General features: G+C 34.4%; 2 protein-coding genes across 4 annotated transcripts; one reads left to right on the forward strand and one right to left on the reverse strand.

The window, feature by feature from the left end:
* Positions 1-5,593: 5,593 nt before the first annotated feature.
* Positions 5,594-10,470, forward strand: LOC108224317 (protein METABOLIC NETWORK MODULATOR 1). The gene is made up of 3 exons (XM_017398872.2): positions 5,594-5,733; positions 8,836-9,910; positions 9,990-10,470. Exons 2-3 carry the CDS (start codon positions 8,879-8,881, stop codon positions 10,140-10,142), a joined length of 1,185 nt encoding a protein of 394 aa, XP_017254361.1. The 5' UTR covers positions 5,594-5,733; positions 8,836-8,878; the 3' UTR covers positions 10,143-10,470.
* A 746-nt stretch (positions 10,471-11,216) lies between these two features.
* Positions 11,217-17,098, reverse strand: LOC108224464 (polyadenylate-binding protein-interacting protein 4). Of its 3 annotated transcripts, none has more exons than XM_017399099.2 (13): positions 16,748-17,098; positions 16,329-16,450; positions 16,092-16,249; positions 15,523-15,637; positions 15,301-15,335; positions 15,077-15,152; positions 14,967-14,994; positions 13,859-14,130; positions 13,059-13,310; positions 12,507-12,608; positions 12,336-12,386; positions 12,089-12,173; positions 11,217-11,654 (listed from the first exon to the last, which is right to left on the reverse strand). In XM_017399099.2, the coding sequence occupies exons 1-13, from the start codon at positions 16,911-16,913 to the stop codon at positions 11,476-11,478; spliced, it is 1,641 nt and encodes a 546-aa protein (XP_017254588.1). In that variant the 5' UTR covers positions 16,914-17,098; the 3' UTR covers positions 11,217-11,475. The 3 variants fall into 3 exon arrangements, with proteins under 3 accessions (XP_017254588.1, XP_063935359.1, XP_063935358.1); XM_064079289.1 differs by having other exon boundaries at positions 11,248-11,654; positions 13,859-13,989; positions 16,748-17,051; XM_064079288.1 differs by having other exon boundaries at positions 11,248-11,654; positions 16,092-16,245; positions 16,325-16,450; positions 16,748-17,051.
* Positions 17,099-17,374: the final 276 nt, after the last annotated feature.

Genomic DNA, 17,374 nt, shown 5'->3' on the forward strand with positions numbered 1-17,374 from the left:
AGCGGTTTTAGCCATAGGGAAGAACTTAGTAAGAAATTTCTGAGCCAGATCCTCCCATGTCGTAATAGATCCTGCAGGAAGAGAATGCAACCATCCTTTAGCTTTATCCCTCAGAGAAAATGGGAACAACCTCAATCTGATGGCATCGTCCGTAACACCATTGAACTTGAAAGTGTCGCAGATCTCAATGAAGTCCCGAATATGAGTATTAGGATCGTCAGTCGGAGAACCCCCAAACTGCATTGAGTTCTGTACCATCTGAATAGTGCTCGGTTTGATCTCGAAAGTGTTGGCCTGAATTGCTGGCCTGACAATGCTCGATTGAATGTCATTGATTTTAGGCTCAGAGAAAGCCTTCGGAGCCTTAGTAATATTCACAGCTGGTGGTTGATCAACCATCGTATCAATCTCTATCGTTTCTTCCTTAATTAATGCTTCCTTACGAGCCTGAGAACGTGTTCGCATACACGTCACTCAAGTACCTGAAACACACACAACGAACTAAAGTGAGAAAAGAATCCAAGTCACTGAACTTTAACGACCACTAATGACAAGCACATAAACTAAAGTAAACACCGAGTCCCCGGCAGCGGCGCCAAAAACTGTTCGCACAAAATCACGCAAGTGTACGTGGTCACAAGTAATATAGAATATAATTCAAGTTCGTACCCACAGAGACTGGTGTATTCAGAAATATGCACTTATGTACCAATGTATGATTATTATTCAATGCTTAGACAAGTATCAAATTGGGGTTTGGTTTTCTACTTAACTAATTCGATTTGAATTATGAACTAAGAATTATAAACTAAGAGAATAACGATTTACTAATGAGAATAAAACATGGGATTCTAGCTTCATTAACAACTTCATTCAGAGTTCTACCTTTATTCAATTGTAATGGTTGATAACTAATCAGATAACACGAGACTGATACACGCTAACTGTCGTTATACGTGCACCATACTGCTACACATCCACAATTAAGATAGAAGGTAAACAGACACCAATTATGCTTAGACCCTATATGTCTATAGAATTTGAAAACATAACGGTTGAAGAGCAAGTTATCTATCAAGATTACATAGGGCGATGCAAGATGGGTAAAATCACATCACAAGTCATGTTATCGAACACGAAACCTATGCTCGCATGGCAAGTTCTAAATCAATATATTCACTGTCGCTTCAATAAAGATTAACAAGCAATCTTAGATGTTAGCTACGCATCCAAGACGAATAAGCACAACCAATACGAGGAAATCAAACCATCACATATGAACAAGGCAAATTAACTACTGAAATTCATTGATAAATCCGCTAAAATCCCATGACAATGATTAGTTCATAATTGAACTTCTCATCATCATGGGTTCGAATGTAAACATGGTACGAAATAAGAAAAACAAACTAAAAGTACTAGAATAAGAGTTAAGAAACAAATCCGAAACGAGCATCCAAGTTACGCCTACTTCGAAGAATTACAAAAGTAAAAGTTATGAAATTTGATCTTGATCTTCTCCGTAGCCGTCACGTGCTCCTTGGAATGATTCTAGGTTATTAGGCTTCTCCCTTGAGCTTTTGTTTAAGTCCCACAGCGATCGGGCCTTCAAACGGATCAAGAATAGGCAATTTGGGCTTTTTCTTCCAAAAGAATGGGGTGGAGACCCCGTCAGTGAGGTGGAGACCCCGTCTTGGCAGCCTCTATTCTGCTGAAGTAGGGTGGAGACCCCATCAGTGGGGTGGAGACCCCATCTTGGCAGATTTTTCTCCTTCAGAACGGGGTGGAGACCCCATAAATGGGGTGGAGACCCCATTTGGGCAGCCCCGAACGCTCTTGGAACCTTCCTTCCCTTTTCTCCTTCCTTGCTCGCTCGATCCCTACGCCGTTTCTTTCACCTTTTAGCCTTTAATCCACCCTTTATCCTCCTCCTAGGAAACCTACACAACACCACAAGAACACATCAAAAACACCACATACTTGAGGCCAAATCATCAATTTAAGTCGAAACGAAGGCATTCCAAGTGGATATAAAATCCACTTATCAATTACCAATTGATGTGTTGATGTAGTGATTAATAAACTCACTAATTAGCCATTGATACTTCATGACTAGCGATCGATCTTCACTTCACTTGTATAGATTACATGACCTCAAATATTTACAATTGTGTCACCCTATCTATACATCCATTAATAAATCAACTGCTAATCTAAAAGTATACATTATTAACATATTAATTGCTAAGATGCTCTAGTTTTGTTACAGTACCACATCATCCGTTGATGGGTGAATCTGATCAATTGCTACTGCCAGCATGCTAGCAATTGATCATCTACATTTAGCTTTATTCAAAGTAAGAATAAAACATTTTGTATCATCAAGAATCACATATTCCTAACATTGTGTGTCCTCGAAAGAAAAGAATATAAAATGAGAAATTTTCTCTTTTAAAAATTACAAGGGAGACGAAAGAAATTAGAACATAAATGACTCTTTGATGTAATCTCAAATATGTGTTGTCTGGATAAACTTATTTTTCAAAAAGGGAAAATAAATTTTTTTGTCACCCAACTCATCGTGATTTTAGAAATTTACCACTTCACTAATTTTTTTTTCTTTTTTCTCACTAACGTTAGGTTTGGATTTTTTTTTAATCACTAACTTAGGTTCGGAATTGAAATTATGATAATTTTTTGTAGCATTGTTAATAAATGTGATAGTATGTAATATTTTGATGATGCGACGTATATCTATATCCTTATATATAACAATAATAACATAAAATGAGACGATAAAAATTTAAAATTAGGAAAAATCGTAATTAAAATTCTAGAAATTCATTAAATAATCATTATGAAATTAATGACTTCAAACAATTCATCTTCCTTCATAAGATAAAGTCTAATTGAGTGATACGATACATCATCTTTCACTATTAAATTTCAATCGACTATTTCAGCCTAAGATCTCCCTTAAATTTAGCTTCTATCTTATTACAATTTTCAAGATAAAGATAAATAAAGAGAGAGGAAAACTTTATCTTTGATGATTGTCCTCTATAATACATCATCAATGTTATTATTACTACATCCGTCACTCTCATTTGTGTACAGTTTTTTCTGTAACTTAGCACGTACTTTAAAACTTTTATAAAACATAGTTTAATAGCTTAGTTTTGAGATTTTCTTTTTATATATAAAAAATTGAAATGCTAAACTTTTATTCAGAAGAAAAAAATAAATAATATATGATTCCACGTCTTTTAGAAGCTGTAAAATGCATGTCAAACTCTTATCAGCCAAGGTAAAACGACCTTGGGGACATAAAAAGTACTATATATAAAGATATAGACATATATCAAATCATCAAAATATTACAGACTATCACTATATTTTAATAATGTTACAAAGAATTAAGATAATGCCAGTAATCAAATCCGAACCTAACTTCAGTGACAAAAAAAAAATCTGAGCCTAATATCAGCGAGTAAAATAAAAAAAATTACAGTTGAGTGGTAAGTTTCTAAAGACACGATAAGTTGAGTGACAAAAAAATTCATTTTCCCTTTCAAAAATAGATAGGTGCTTATTTCTGGAAAAAATGTACATAAAAACTCTACCTTTTTTAATAATAAACTTTTTTTTTCAAAATAACGAATATGAAACACGTGGTTGACACTTATAGTGAAAAAAAATTATAAAAATATACATTTTTCAAAAAAAATGGTAACTTATAAATCACTTCCATAATCACTCTTTATAGAAATCATCAGTTTATAGACTATTAACTACAACTTTATGGAGTAAAATAAACAAATTTCGTTTTTGATAATTGAGAAAATTTACTTATGTTTGTCCATGGTGATCGATTATTGTTGATTAATTATAATAGTAGGATGTCCACTATGATAACAAAAGATGAAAAGTCATGTGTGGTGGTGGTAAATAGTCACTGGTAGTGGCGAGCAACGATAGGACAACCGTGGTTGTGGGTGACGATGACAATAATGGAAGGGGTTGATAATGATATTATAAGGTTCAATAATGTAGTATGAGTGAAGATATGCGCTCTATATGTGTATTTATATATTTGTGAGAATCTTATATAAAAATAGTGATTTGTGGTGTACAAACGAGTGATTTTTGTAATTGAAAACAATGACAAAAATTTGGCGAGGAACTAATTTTCAATTTCTAGTCTAATTTGATTTTTAGACAGTGATAAAAAAGTGTTCAAGAACTAGCTATTAGTCTAATTTGATTTCAGTGGAGTAAACACTTTTATGTACATCTAAATTATCTTTTCACACACACATATATTATATTCAAGTTCCTTGAAATACTCCATTTCTTCCGGTATTGAAATCTCAAGATCTACCCCGTGTATTATAATCTTATCTAATGGTTCATATTATCTTATATATATATTTTTACTTATTTTGTTATACATACCGGTGTGTATGTATTATGATTAATTTTGAACGGGTACGAAAAACTCATTTAGGAGTCTCGGTTACATTACCTTTAAAGTCTTTACATTATTTTGCATTCGTATATCCCGCGAAAAAAAAATATAAATTTATGAGGAACATTTCACGCAATAAAACTCCAAAAAGTGAATAATCATAATTTCATAAATTTATTTTTTTTGAGTGTGTCATAGTTATATAATTGGAGAAAAAATATTACATAACTAACGTGTTTAATTCAATCAAGATTGTACAATTTGACAATAATGATTAAAGAATTTTTGATTGCATAACAATTCTAATGAATAAGTTATCTCTAAAATTATCTCTATCAATTGACAAGAATTATTCAACGTTGTAATGAATGTCTAATTAGGATTTAATTTTTTTTCTTCTTTAACATTGATATAGTGGAAAAAATAAGTTTTAAGTCCATACACATATGTTTTATGTAACGTCATATTATGTGTATAAGAATATAAAAGAACATATAGTCGTAATAGGCAGTCCAACTTTAATTTTTAAACAAGAGTTTTGATGTATACACACTTTTTGTAAATTGGATTCTCCCTCCAACATATTTGACAATTGATTCTTTCTCAATCTTGTAACGCTATATAATTTAGATGATATATATATATATATATATATATATATATATATATGTTTAGTACTTCAATTTCAAAAATTTGCAAAATAATGTATATGTAATTTAAGATTATATGCATATATATAACACGTACAAATATTGCGGAATATATATCTTGTTCTGTTTATTATTAATCACTTTGTTTATATTGTTGCCGTTTATATCACAAGTATACCGATTACTGATATATTTTACACACTTATTTTCTAACAAATTCCACATCATGTATTCTTAAATTACTATATTATAATTTAAAATTATATTTATATTTATAATAATGTCAAATACCTAATTGCATAATTTTAATATTTAGAATATATATCTGTTCGTTATAGCCTAACACTAAACTTATAAATAAATGAACATGAGAAGTTAAAAGAAAATAAAACTCGAAGTAGATATACATCAGGAGGGCCCCACATACGAGAGTTACGCGGTCCTTAATAAATAAACATCGGTATTTACGCTTCGTAACTTTATCACACCCATATAAAACACAAAATAAACTTAAATATCGTTGGCCCCAATTCTCTCAATTTCAAATCCTTAATTCTCTCCAAATCAAAATCTAGGGTTCCCTTTACTCTCGCTGCTCGCCACTCTCTCCCCAAGGTTCGATTTCTCTCCAGCCCCATCTTAATATTTTAATTTAACTCGGTAAATTGTTTTATTTATTTGTTATTTTTTGTTATAATTCAGACAGTGCTGCTTTATTTTGTTGTTTCCTCGTTACATACAATGGTTGTCTATATCTGGTAATGTTCTGTTGTTGTGTACTTGTGTTAAGTGTCAGGAAGTGTCATAATATGAAACATTGTGTGTATCTGAAGTGGTCAATGTTGTTAAAAGTGGAGAACTGTAATGTTCGGTGTAGAGATGGATTGTTAGTGTTTTAGACACCCTTTTGGAAATTATGTAGAGGGTGTTCTACTCTTTTGATGTTAAGTCACTCGATTTCGAGAACCCTAGGTTTTTTATTTTCGGTTTGTTTGTTTATTTTTCTGTTAAATTTTTTTTTAACTAGTCAAACTATGGACCAACAAGAACTAGATTTTGGATTTTACCCTGTTAGTTTCATATTATGTACTTTGCGCATTGCGGTGTTGATTGTGGTTTGAATGGTTTTAAAGAACTTGGTTGGGCATTTTTCTACATTGTCTTCAGATATAAAAAGATGTTTAGAGATTTTATGTAAGAAGATTATCAACGGTGAATGTCTGGTAAAAGATAATCTCAATTTGTTGAAAGAATTACCATAAAAAGTTTGCAGAATATTTGTAGTATATTTCAAGCTTGTTTCTTGAATTTTAATTATTATTGCATATAAATCAAAACCTAGGGGAGCGCGCACAAAGCATTTATGAACTGTAAGCCAAACATCGGCGGGACAAAAAATATCTTTGCCCTAATTTTATAGGTTTTAACTTGCACATATGAGTTCTGAATTTGGCAGTAAAAGGTGTGCCAAGTCGCTTATATATATACCAAATCTGTTCCAGTCCATACTGTCTATATAGATAAATAGGATATGGGGAATTGTAGAAAATCTGTGGATAGTGATATTTTATTAAAATGGAACCACTTGGTTTTTTTGTGCTTGTACTAGAATAGGTTTCTACTGCTGCTGAATGTTGGAGTTTTGTTGCAGATCATAGGTTAAAAGTTTAAGGGGTTGTTTTGGCTCAGGAATGAATGTGTCGAGTCAGAAGTATAAACGTGCATGTCACTAGAACAAAGTTGTAATTAACATAATTCGGCGGTTTTGATTGTTGAAGATTTATATGTCTAGTATAAGTGGAAATAAATTGTCCATTTTCAATAAGTTTTGTGCAAAGCAAATTGGTGGTCTTAATTAGTTGGTCTTTATTTACCCTTCTTGACTCAAGTTTATCCCCACATATATACAAGTAACACGATAAACATATCATCCACCCTAATTATTTTGATTTCCAAGCTGTGATTTTCTCTAAAAACAGAATAAAGGGTTCCAACTTAGTTTCTACTCGCAATACTTCAAATGGTTTGATTTTCTCCAATTTTAGTATGACTTGTATAGAAGCGGCTGTTTTAGTTTCATGAACTGTAACTTGTTTCTAATTTCTACTTGTTGGATAGCAATACTGGTAATATATTTACATTCTCCTTTTTATTCGCGGTGAAAGATCCTGTGTATTTGTTTTGTTTTTAGTTCATATACAGTGTTTGTGTATTTTTATAGCTTAAATATACTCGTGATAGATGCCTAGGTGGAAGATTTTAAATTGATTCTATTAAAGTCCTGTTGTTGGTAAGTGAGTTATGTGCCCAAGTTTTTATGTGCTGAACTCATTGTACCTGTCAAGTTCTAAATTCTGGAATGCTCATTTAGATATTGGGAAGTCAGAATTTGTCACCTGAAGTAAATTGAAGGTTTATTGATGCAAACCAAGTGACTAGATCTGCAAACTCTAGCATGTGCAATTTCTAAGTACTTTGAGTCTATCTCAAACTTTTTATATGGGACCATGTAAACTCGAACTAGATTAGGCAAAAACTACTTGTGCAGCTGCTCCACTCTACTGTCTTTAGAGAAAACGATGATGTTGCATATAATTGTGTTAGCAACAAAGAATAGGCAGTGAAGGAAAATATTATATCTTGAAGGCACCAGCATAAAGTCAGAAGGCATTCTTAGGATGTTGAATTTTTTTTCTTCTATTTGCATTGTAGAATCATTAAGAATAGTGATTTTGATTTTCACTGAGGAGAGTTCTATTCATAGAACTAGCCAACTCAGTTATATAATGTGAAGCTAGTTAGGGAATATAAGAGAATTTGTTGAAACTGATATATAAAAATTGAATCCTCTTGTCCTTTGTCGGCTTATACGAGAATAGATTACTACTTGCCGATAATAGTTAATAATATCTGTCTCTAAGCTTTTGTTGTTGATCATAGTTTTTCAGAAGATTAAGGGTGGGGCTTCAGCCTGAGGGAATAAATGTATTTGCTATTCAGCAAGAAGTGAAAAATTACTATTGTCATGAAGTCTTTACCATGCAGAAAATACTACAGTGCATAGTAATTTAACCTCAATTCTGACACTAGAAATCTGCAAGCCTACCAGGAACAAGGTCAGGTTGTGAGAAACCCGACACTCTGTACAATGCCTGTAATGCAGGCATGCAGCGTACAATGCGTACCTCTATTATGGTGTTCAGACTTGTATTCCATTGGAAACTAGATGTGACAAACCAAAATTTGTAACACTTTTTGTTAGCAACAAGTTTCTTGTTATAAATTATCACAAAATTTGTGGCACCTCTTGTTAGCACAAGTTTCTTGTTATAAATTCACAGAAATATAAAAAATAGCTATTTTGTTAGTAAACTATTGAGTGTCATATTTGGAAATATGTTGGTTTGTGCAATTTGCTTGTTTCTTTGGTTGGCATAGTGTCTGTTGGCTGTTATGCTGTGGGGAAGTCGGGTAGAAAACTAATGTCCAATTAACAATTTAAGAGGTATCCTGTTGATTCAAGTGATACCTGTTGTGCACTTTTAGGAAGATGGTTTTTTTTAACCCTTTTCTCTTTTGTGTATGCTATGCATCTATGCATTATTCATTTTGAGTAGCCAGCCTCTTTGTAAATTTGACAGCAGCTCAAGATGACAGGTCGTTGCATTTTTATAGTTTTTCTCCCTCTATTTAGTTATAAATGCCTTTTGTTTGCAGAGGAAAGAGATCTCTGAAGTTCTGAGCTTACTCTACCCTTAAGATGAGTGAAGCTATCGAAGGAAACACCTCTTTTACCTCGGCAGGTATCCCTATGAAGCGAAAACGAGGACGCCCACGAAAAGATAAAAGCCTATATCGTGTGGCCAGTGTACGCCCAAGAACTCATGAGAAGCTACATCGTGTGGAAAATGCTGGTGGGCCACCCGGAGCTCCAGCTTTTAAAGTGGATCATGTTGATCAAGTTGAGGATAAAAGTAGTGGCATGGTTGGCCAAGCGGTATCAGGTGTTGTGGAGTCGGTATTTGATGCTGGCTATCTGCTTGCTGTTAAAATAGGCAATTCAAATGTCACTCTGAGGGGTGTTGTTTTCAAGCCTGGGCACTATGCTCCTATAACAGCAGCAAATGATGTGGCTCCGCGTGTTCAGACGATCAGAAGAAACGAAATTCCTTTAACACCACCAAATCAGAGTATCATTCGTCATGCTGATAATTTAGGAAATGGATCACCACAACATCATCTGGAAATTAACTTGTTCTCCACAAAGGATGGGTACGCATCAAGTGCTGCAGCTCTGTCAGTCCCTCCGGTGCAAGCGGGAGCCACAGTGGTTCCTGTTCTCCAAAATCCTGCTACTGCACAGGATGCTCATGTTGCAGCATCAAATGGCAATTATGTGCAAACTGCTGCACCACCATCTACTTGTGAGACGAATAAATCAGCACCAGACTTTTCACAATCCGAAACAATGTCCCATGTAATACCTAGAGATGTGAATAGTAAAGATGGTCCATTTGATCATGGCTCACTTGAGCTCCAACAGGGCAATGAAGGTAAATCAATGAACTCTGTGAACATGTCTTTGCCAGCTGAGCCAGGGTTTCAAGGGGGTTTACAATCTTCAGAAGCACGAGATTTCTGCAACGTTCCAGAACAAGAAACTAATGACATGAATGAGCCTCTCTTTGTTGAACCCCTGCGTACTGTACATACTTCATTTCATAACCAGTCTCCATTTGTTCCCAATCTTGTGGGTCATAATGGTGTTGGCAGAATGACTGAACTTTTGCAGGTATTTCGAATGTGAATATGTTACAAAATGTTATCTGCTTACGCTTGTTACATTAATGTTGAGACTGTTGTTTGTATAGGCTGTCCAAGAAAATATGAAGGATAATCCGCATCACACAGAACACCTTCCAGCCTTTTCCAAAACTGAATATAATGAACAGATCCCAAGAACTGGTCTACGTGATGAAAGAGTTGTGGAGTCAGAAAAACATTTCCAAGCCCCAGGTGTCTAATTAAAGTGTATGACGTCCCTGTCTTGTCGCATAGGTTGTGTTCATTTCTTCACCTGATACATAAGAAAGGTCTTGGGATTCCAATAACTAGAGTACATGTTATGGAAGAAGAAGGATACTTCTTGTGGAATAGAGGCTGTGCACTTGCAAAGACAGTTTAGATTTCGATTTCTTATCCAACACATGCTTTCGTGCTGGATAGTTTAGAAAACCTGCTAAAAAATTTATGTCTTAACATTTTAGTCAAGTTAGTTTATCGTGCAAACATGTTAATGACTGTTTTTTAATGACTGTTTAAAAGGTACCAATGTTATCTTTGTTTCTATTACCTTGGGTTATTTAGCCTCGGTGTTTTTAACAATTTATTCATTATTTTCAGCTCCTTAAGTTAAACGTACTACTTAAAGTTGACATTCTATTTTTAAAGCTGCTTTTGATTGCTGTTTACATGACCATTGGTTATACTTGCCTCTGTTGAATTCTTTTTTCTTTTTTTTGATATTTTCAAAATTGTCCCGGGTCATCACTAGACCTGGCAATTTGGTACATGACATGAAAACACGACACGTGACACGAAAAGTTTGGATTTGGTTTTCAATATTCGAATATTCGGTATATGAAAGTATACGAACGACACGAAAGTACACGAACTAAACAAATAAATATAAATTAAAAAATATATTATACTTATTTATTATATATTCTTTAATCAATTTCAATTATGTTATTTCATTTCCTGTTATCTTATGAATTTATGCAGGTCTCATCTATTGTTTATCACAAAAAATTGTAAAAATAATAGATTTATTGTGAAATTCGTGTATTTTCATGTACAAATGTGTATTTCATGTACATTTCATCCGGACCGTTCATGGTACACGGAAGGTACACGAATTTTTTCGTGTACTTCACGTGTACGGTTCGTGTTGACACGAAATAATTCGATTCGTGTACGTGTTCCAGAACTGGTACACGAAACCAAAACAGTTCGGGTTCGGGTTTAGGGTGCAGTATACGAAAACACGAACGAACTGTTTGCCATGTCTAGTCACCACCGGTTTTACTTCTATTGAATTTCAGAAAAAGAACCTTTATTCTAACAATATGACTGAAAAAATGCTTGTACAAAATTTTTTGTTTAAGAGAGTACAATTCTAGTAAACCAGCTTTACTTCTATTGAATTTCCAGAAAACAAAATTGATTTTCAATCTGACTTGTAACAAATTTACTTGTACAAAAGCATGAACCTGAGAACAGACCTTAAAAGATTCTATAACTAAGTTTCCAAAAGGAGCAAAATTGAGCACTGGAATCAACACCCCGTGCATATATTTAAGAAAACTTAGAGCCTAAAAAGCCATTGGATCCTGCTGGGACATGTATGGGCCGAATCATAGGGAAGTGAGGCTGAGAAATTGGGATATGACTTGGTGCTACTGCAAATGGCTGCTGTCCAGCGGCTATATACGGTGTACTAGGACACCATTGTAGTGATTGTGCTGCTGCATTCCCTGAGATAAATAATTTAATATGATCATGTAAGACGGGCTATTGATACAGAAAAATGTCAAGCTTAAGTAAAACACCCCAGAATTATATCAATAAACTTTAGATTGTGTTTGGGAACATGTATTTCATCTCAAATGACATGATTTGAGGTGTCATTTCAAATTCTCAGCTTTATACTAGAATCTGAATGTCCTGGATTTCAAATAAAATTCAAGTCTCACTTCTTTTTTGTATCCAAACATGTCATTTGATAAAATCCAGAATTTCAAATCAAATCCAAGTTCCCAAACATGCATTGGATTGTTTGAAAAGTTTTTAAAGAAAGTATTGGGTGCACCATCTAATTTCCCAAGTAGAAGTAGATGTAAAATAAAGAACAATTTGCGGTTAAATTTCCAAAGTGTTTTAAGGATTCACCATCTAAGAGTTTCCATACCTTGATGTTTGGGAAGATGGACTTGTTGAGCAAAGAGAGGGATGTTGGATACTTGGGAAAATGCAGGTGCACCTTGAACCACATCCTTCACGACATTGACAAAATAAAAATTAGAGCTAAAAACGTTATGGACTTGGGTTTGCACATCATCGCTGACTTGTATACATATTAAGAATTTAGACATATGAGGTAATGTACTAACTATTTGTACTATTACGCGACATTTTGTTGTTTGTAAGAGACTTACTTGTGACACAGGATGCACATATACCAGTGGCCCTAATCGTCCAACCATCAACTGAGAATATCATCAAACAGTTATATATATTTCCTCATATTTTGTTGTAGATATAAAACAGTAAAAGTTTAGTAATAAAAACAGTTGCATATTAGATGGGCAGGCAAATTTTAAACTTACATTTTGAGAAGTTGGATGAACATAAGTGGTCCCAGCTTGAACAGGATGATAATGACTAGCATACCTAACTGGCTGTGTCCTGCTCCCCAAATGGCCAACCACCTATCAAAGAAAGGTATCAGTAAGAGCAACCACTAGCATGGGCTTATCACTCCGAGCTCTAAGCCATTTGCTAATAGTTATATAAAGTATCCTAATTCCGCTGTGAGGTGGTTATGGTGACAAATTATCCATGGGAATTGAGCAAAACTTAGATGATCTTGCAACCAGACAATTTAATTAACCACTTGTATCTACTTGCCACAGACAAGTAAACACATAAGGAGTTCATATTTACTTTCAAGGCATTATATTCAAGTTTATTCATCGTTGCTATAAAATAGTAAATTAAAATTAGATATCTTAATGTTGACAAAATCAATATGAGACCATGTACTTGAACCTTTCTCTACTTAGTTTTATACAAGACCTGGAAGTATAATGCAAGTACCTTGAACCTAAAGGAAAAACAAAAGGTAAAGACACAGTTGGTGGAATACTTCAAATACTTACAGGCTGAGAGTATTGCATCTCAGTTTCACCGTTGCTGGAAACCAAGCCACCATATGGAACATACTTTACGGGCAAAGAGCGAGGCACAAAAGGACTGGTTCCAACTTCTGGCTGTGCTGCAGAAATTGATACTACTGGTGAGGTTTCTGTCATGTATGCCACACTTGTCACTGCTGGCACTACAGATGGCACAGATCTCTGTTGTGCAGATGATGGAGAAAATGTCTTCGCTCCAGGGTTGAGTTTAAATTCCTGGTTAAAATATTTTTTTGCAAAAAAGCTGATCAAAATTGTAAAATAAGCAACTTGTGTTTTAAAGAAGAGCAAATACAATCGAAAGGAGTTAAATGACTGACTCCCCCAAAACCTCATGGTGTTGGAGGAAACCACTAAGTGGCATCTTATCCTTTTATTACCTACCCCTCTCGCATAAAACAGTGCCGTCGAAGGGGTTAAATCTCACCAAAGAACAAGTTGGGTGCGCCTACATCGGGGATATAAGAATCCTAACTCGGAATCTAACCTAAAGCTACAGTCTGATAAGCAACTTCACGAAAACCTCAAGGTTAGTAGAAGCCACTAAACACTTAACGAACATAATGCTACAATCCTAAAGACACTAATATGCCAACAATATTCGAAGGGCATATTCTTTAATTAAGTACAAGTCACTGGACTATAATGGAACCCCTTTGAAGGTTATCATACATGTTCATGAATTGAGCAAAAAGTAACAGAGCCACTAATTAATTGTTGGAAAGATTGAAGTAAAAGAAGATACTATCCAAATCATTCCTCACCTTAGCATGTTTATTAAGACTTGAGATTTTTTGGAGGACCGTATTTGCTGGTTTTACAGTAGAGAGGTGCGTTTCTGAAGTAGCTTCTATCGTTGCTGAAATGGCAGTAGAAACAACAGATGGAATAGTCTCTGAAATAGGAGCAACTTCAGGACCATGAATCTTAACATCTAAACAAACAGAACTATCATGACCATTGTTTGTCAACACCTTGGATGTAATTTTTTTAGGAATATTAAAAACATGGGATTGGGTTCCATCAGGAGCATCAACTGCATGAAAAGATTGGGATATAAGCTACAATTAACAACATACACTAGAGGTAATTCATGTGTTCAATTAACAGATATTATGCAGTGTAAATGCCATTATCCGATCTACTATGCAGAATCTCGAAGATATGGAGCAGCTACTCTTATATAAAGAGATATATAAGGAAGTTGTGATACACAAAGAGGGATTAATTTCTCAATGGCTTTTCGGATAACATTCATCACTAAAAACCAAACTAGCACTGCAAAATTTGGGGTTTACATAGAAAAACAAAGAAAAGATAACGTGGTAGTTTGCTGCAATAATAGGTTACCATATTTACTTTATAAGGATTAAGGGCTGCTGAAGGAATTACAGGGGAGTGGTGCAAGAGATAATCAAATTAATATATGAGATTAATAACATGATGGCATGGAGTGAAGGAGGAGCATGGCATAGTCAAACTGCTTTGTTCAGGAGCTTCTTTCTTGTTCTTCTCTTTTAATTTTACAAGATGTCCAATTCTATCCAAATTCAACTAGTATAACCTTCTCACAGCCTAAAACCCATCAACGAATCTGTTCAAGTAGCTGGGTGGTGATCAGCCACAATATAGCAGGATTTAGAATTAAAATCAAACAGATGTATTACACATAATGCGAGAACAAAGAAGTACAGAAGCAAATACAATACAAATATTTTAAACTAAAAGATACAGGAAATCTGTTTCGTTACTTCATCATGCAGGAAAGAGAACTAACACATGGTTTCATCCTATAAATTATTTATATTAGTCATCCTGACGTAATTCAATATGATGCTATTAAATTAAAAGGTCCGATAGAAACTAACTCACCTGTCGAAATCGCTTGAACTTCAAGGATCTGCAGAAACAACGGAAATTAAATTACTAAAACAATCCACTAAAAGAAACATAAATTCTCAAATTCATCAAGGTCCACTCACATTGTGTTCCTTTCGATACTCTGACTTCTCTTCACAGTCACCTTGTTTCTGTTGCGATTCATCACGACTAGCAATCCTAAAGAAACGGTTGAGATTATAGACACTGATGTAATAACAACTTCAGAAAGTACGTGTGCACTGTCTAAGCAAATTGCTAAAGGCCTCACCCACTTGGCCATCAAAAAGATAACAAAATAAAAAATAAAAAGTAAATTAATATCCACCTGGTATCACTTGCAACACCAGAATCTTCTGCACTCTGCATCACAGGAAATAAGAATAAGAACAGGTAGGAAATATCCATTTAATTATTCACGAACCAATTTATATATTTATTGGATGAGCACAAGTACATACACACATGAACAGAACCAGAAACGAACTGCCGTGTTCATTCGTTGCCACTATCTTAATTATTAAAGAATTTATATATTAGGAAACTTCACCTTTGACATAATTGGGTGGATATTTTTCCGACTTTCAGTATCTGCTACAATGTGTAAGTTATCAGTGCCCTTAGGAGAACAGTCTACAACACCATTTCCATTTCTCGCTGTACTCCTATAGTTGCACATAAAAGCGAAAAGTTAAAATTAAAAAAAAAAAAAACATTGCAAAGATAACATATTTGCAATAAGTAAATATATTTACATGTATAAATAGATTATTGACCATATATTTATCTAAACAATCTGGCGGAACCAATTTAAAATGATTCAATACAGTACTCTTTGTGAGTGTTATATGCTAGGGTTTTTCTTACTAATCTACATTATCCCTTATCTGACAAAATGTGAGCAAAAGTTTGCTGATTGCCGTAAGCTAACAGGATTGACCCCTGGTCACTTATCATGCATTGTTCAGTGTACTCCCTTATGATCCTCAGATGAGGCTGAAATATCTTGTTATCTGACCTAATATGACATCCGTCTATAGTAAACTGAATTACGAATATGCTAAATCATAATTGACTTAAAAGCTATGACTCATTTTTTTTAATGAGGAGATAGGCAACCTAGATCGATTGATGCGCTTCTTTTTCCCACCGTGCTTTCCATTTTGCGTTGTCTGTGCTGCTTTCTCTACAGAAACAGTAGCATTAACACTGCTGGTAGCCCCAATATCGATCCTTGAGGCATTTCCTGTGCCGCCATCTGCTGAGTGCAGAACTCCCTGTACATCAAATACATATACATCATACACAAGTACATATATTATTTACAAAAACAGACCGAAACAAGAATCCACTTGCCTTAGAAACCACTTGCACGAGATCTTGTGCTTTAACAACCAGTGTTTCTATCACACCCTTATTCCCTAAATTGGCCACGCGATTACCCTTCTTGGTCATTCTCGCTTTCTTCAAAACAATAGCTACACCCAAGACTCATGCCAATCAGTAAAACCATATAAACTTGGGCACAACAAATATACTAAATCACAAAAGTACAATTAGTTCATATCTCAAAATTACGCAGGATTCAACATTTACTTCAAACAAATCCAAATAATCAAGATACACAAATAAAAAACCAAAACCCATTAATCCTACGAATTCGAAAAAGGGGCCTTTAACCAAAGGCCCCTTGTATAACATCATCTCTCTGGCTTTCGTGCCGAGAGTTCAAATCTTGAAAAAAAAAAAACAAAGAGGAGTTCAAGGAAACTTACAATAGTCTTGATCAAGAGATGAAGTGTAGAAAGTTCCAGAGAAAACTGAACCATCTTTGACGAAAACGTCTACGTAATGGCCAATGATACACATAGTTGTAAACACTAACATGTCGCTCACCCTTTCATCTTCCGTTGAAAACCCTCCTCTGTTTCTACTCACCATCTCTCTCTCCAAAACTCTCCCGTCTCTCTCTCTGGCTATCTCTCTCGTCTCTCTCTCTCTCTGCTAATTCCTCGTTAGTGCAGCGAGGGATCGAACAGACAGCTTTACTTTTTGTTGCAGGGATCTGATTTCTGAACAGGACTGCTTTACTTTTTATTTACTTCATTTCAAGAGAGGCTATCGATATTGTTAACTAGAGTTTTTTTTTTTTTTTAAACTTGTTAACTAGAGTTAAATGTCTTTAATAATTTTGTTTCGAAAATAAAGTTCTGAAGTATTATACGACAGTTTTAACATTAACGTGTATGTTATATGAGTTTGGATTTCAAATGTCAAATTAATTAGAGTTAAATGTCCTCAATAATTTTGTTTTGAAAACATGGTTCCGAATACAGAATAAAAGTGTTATATCACGTCAAGTTATTGTCATAAAACGCTACATGATATATCATTTTTAACAT

The sequence above is a fragment of the Daucus carota genome, chromosome 6 (genome assembly GCF_001625215.2).
Source record: "Daucus carota subsp. sativus chromosome 6, DH1 v3.0, whole genome shotgun sequence".
Taxonomy (NCBI): Eukaryota; Viridiplantae; Streptophyta; class Magnoliopsida; order Apiales; family Apiaceae; genus Daucus; species Daucus carota.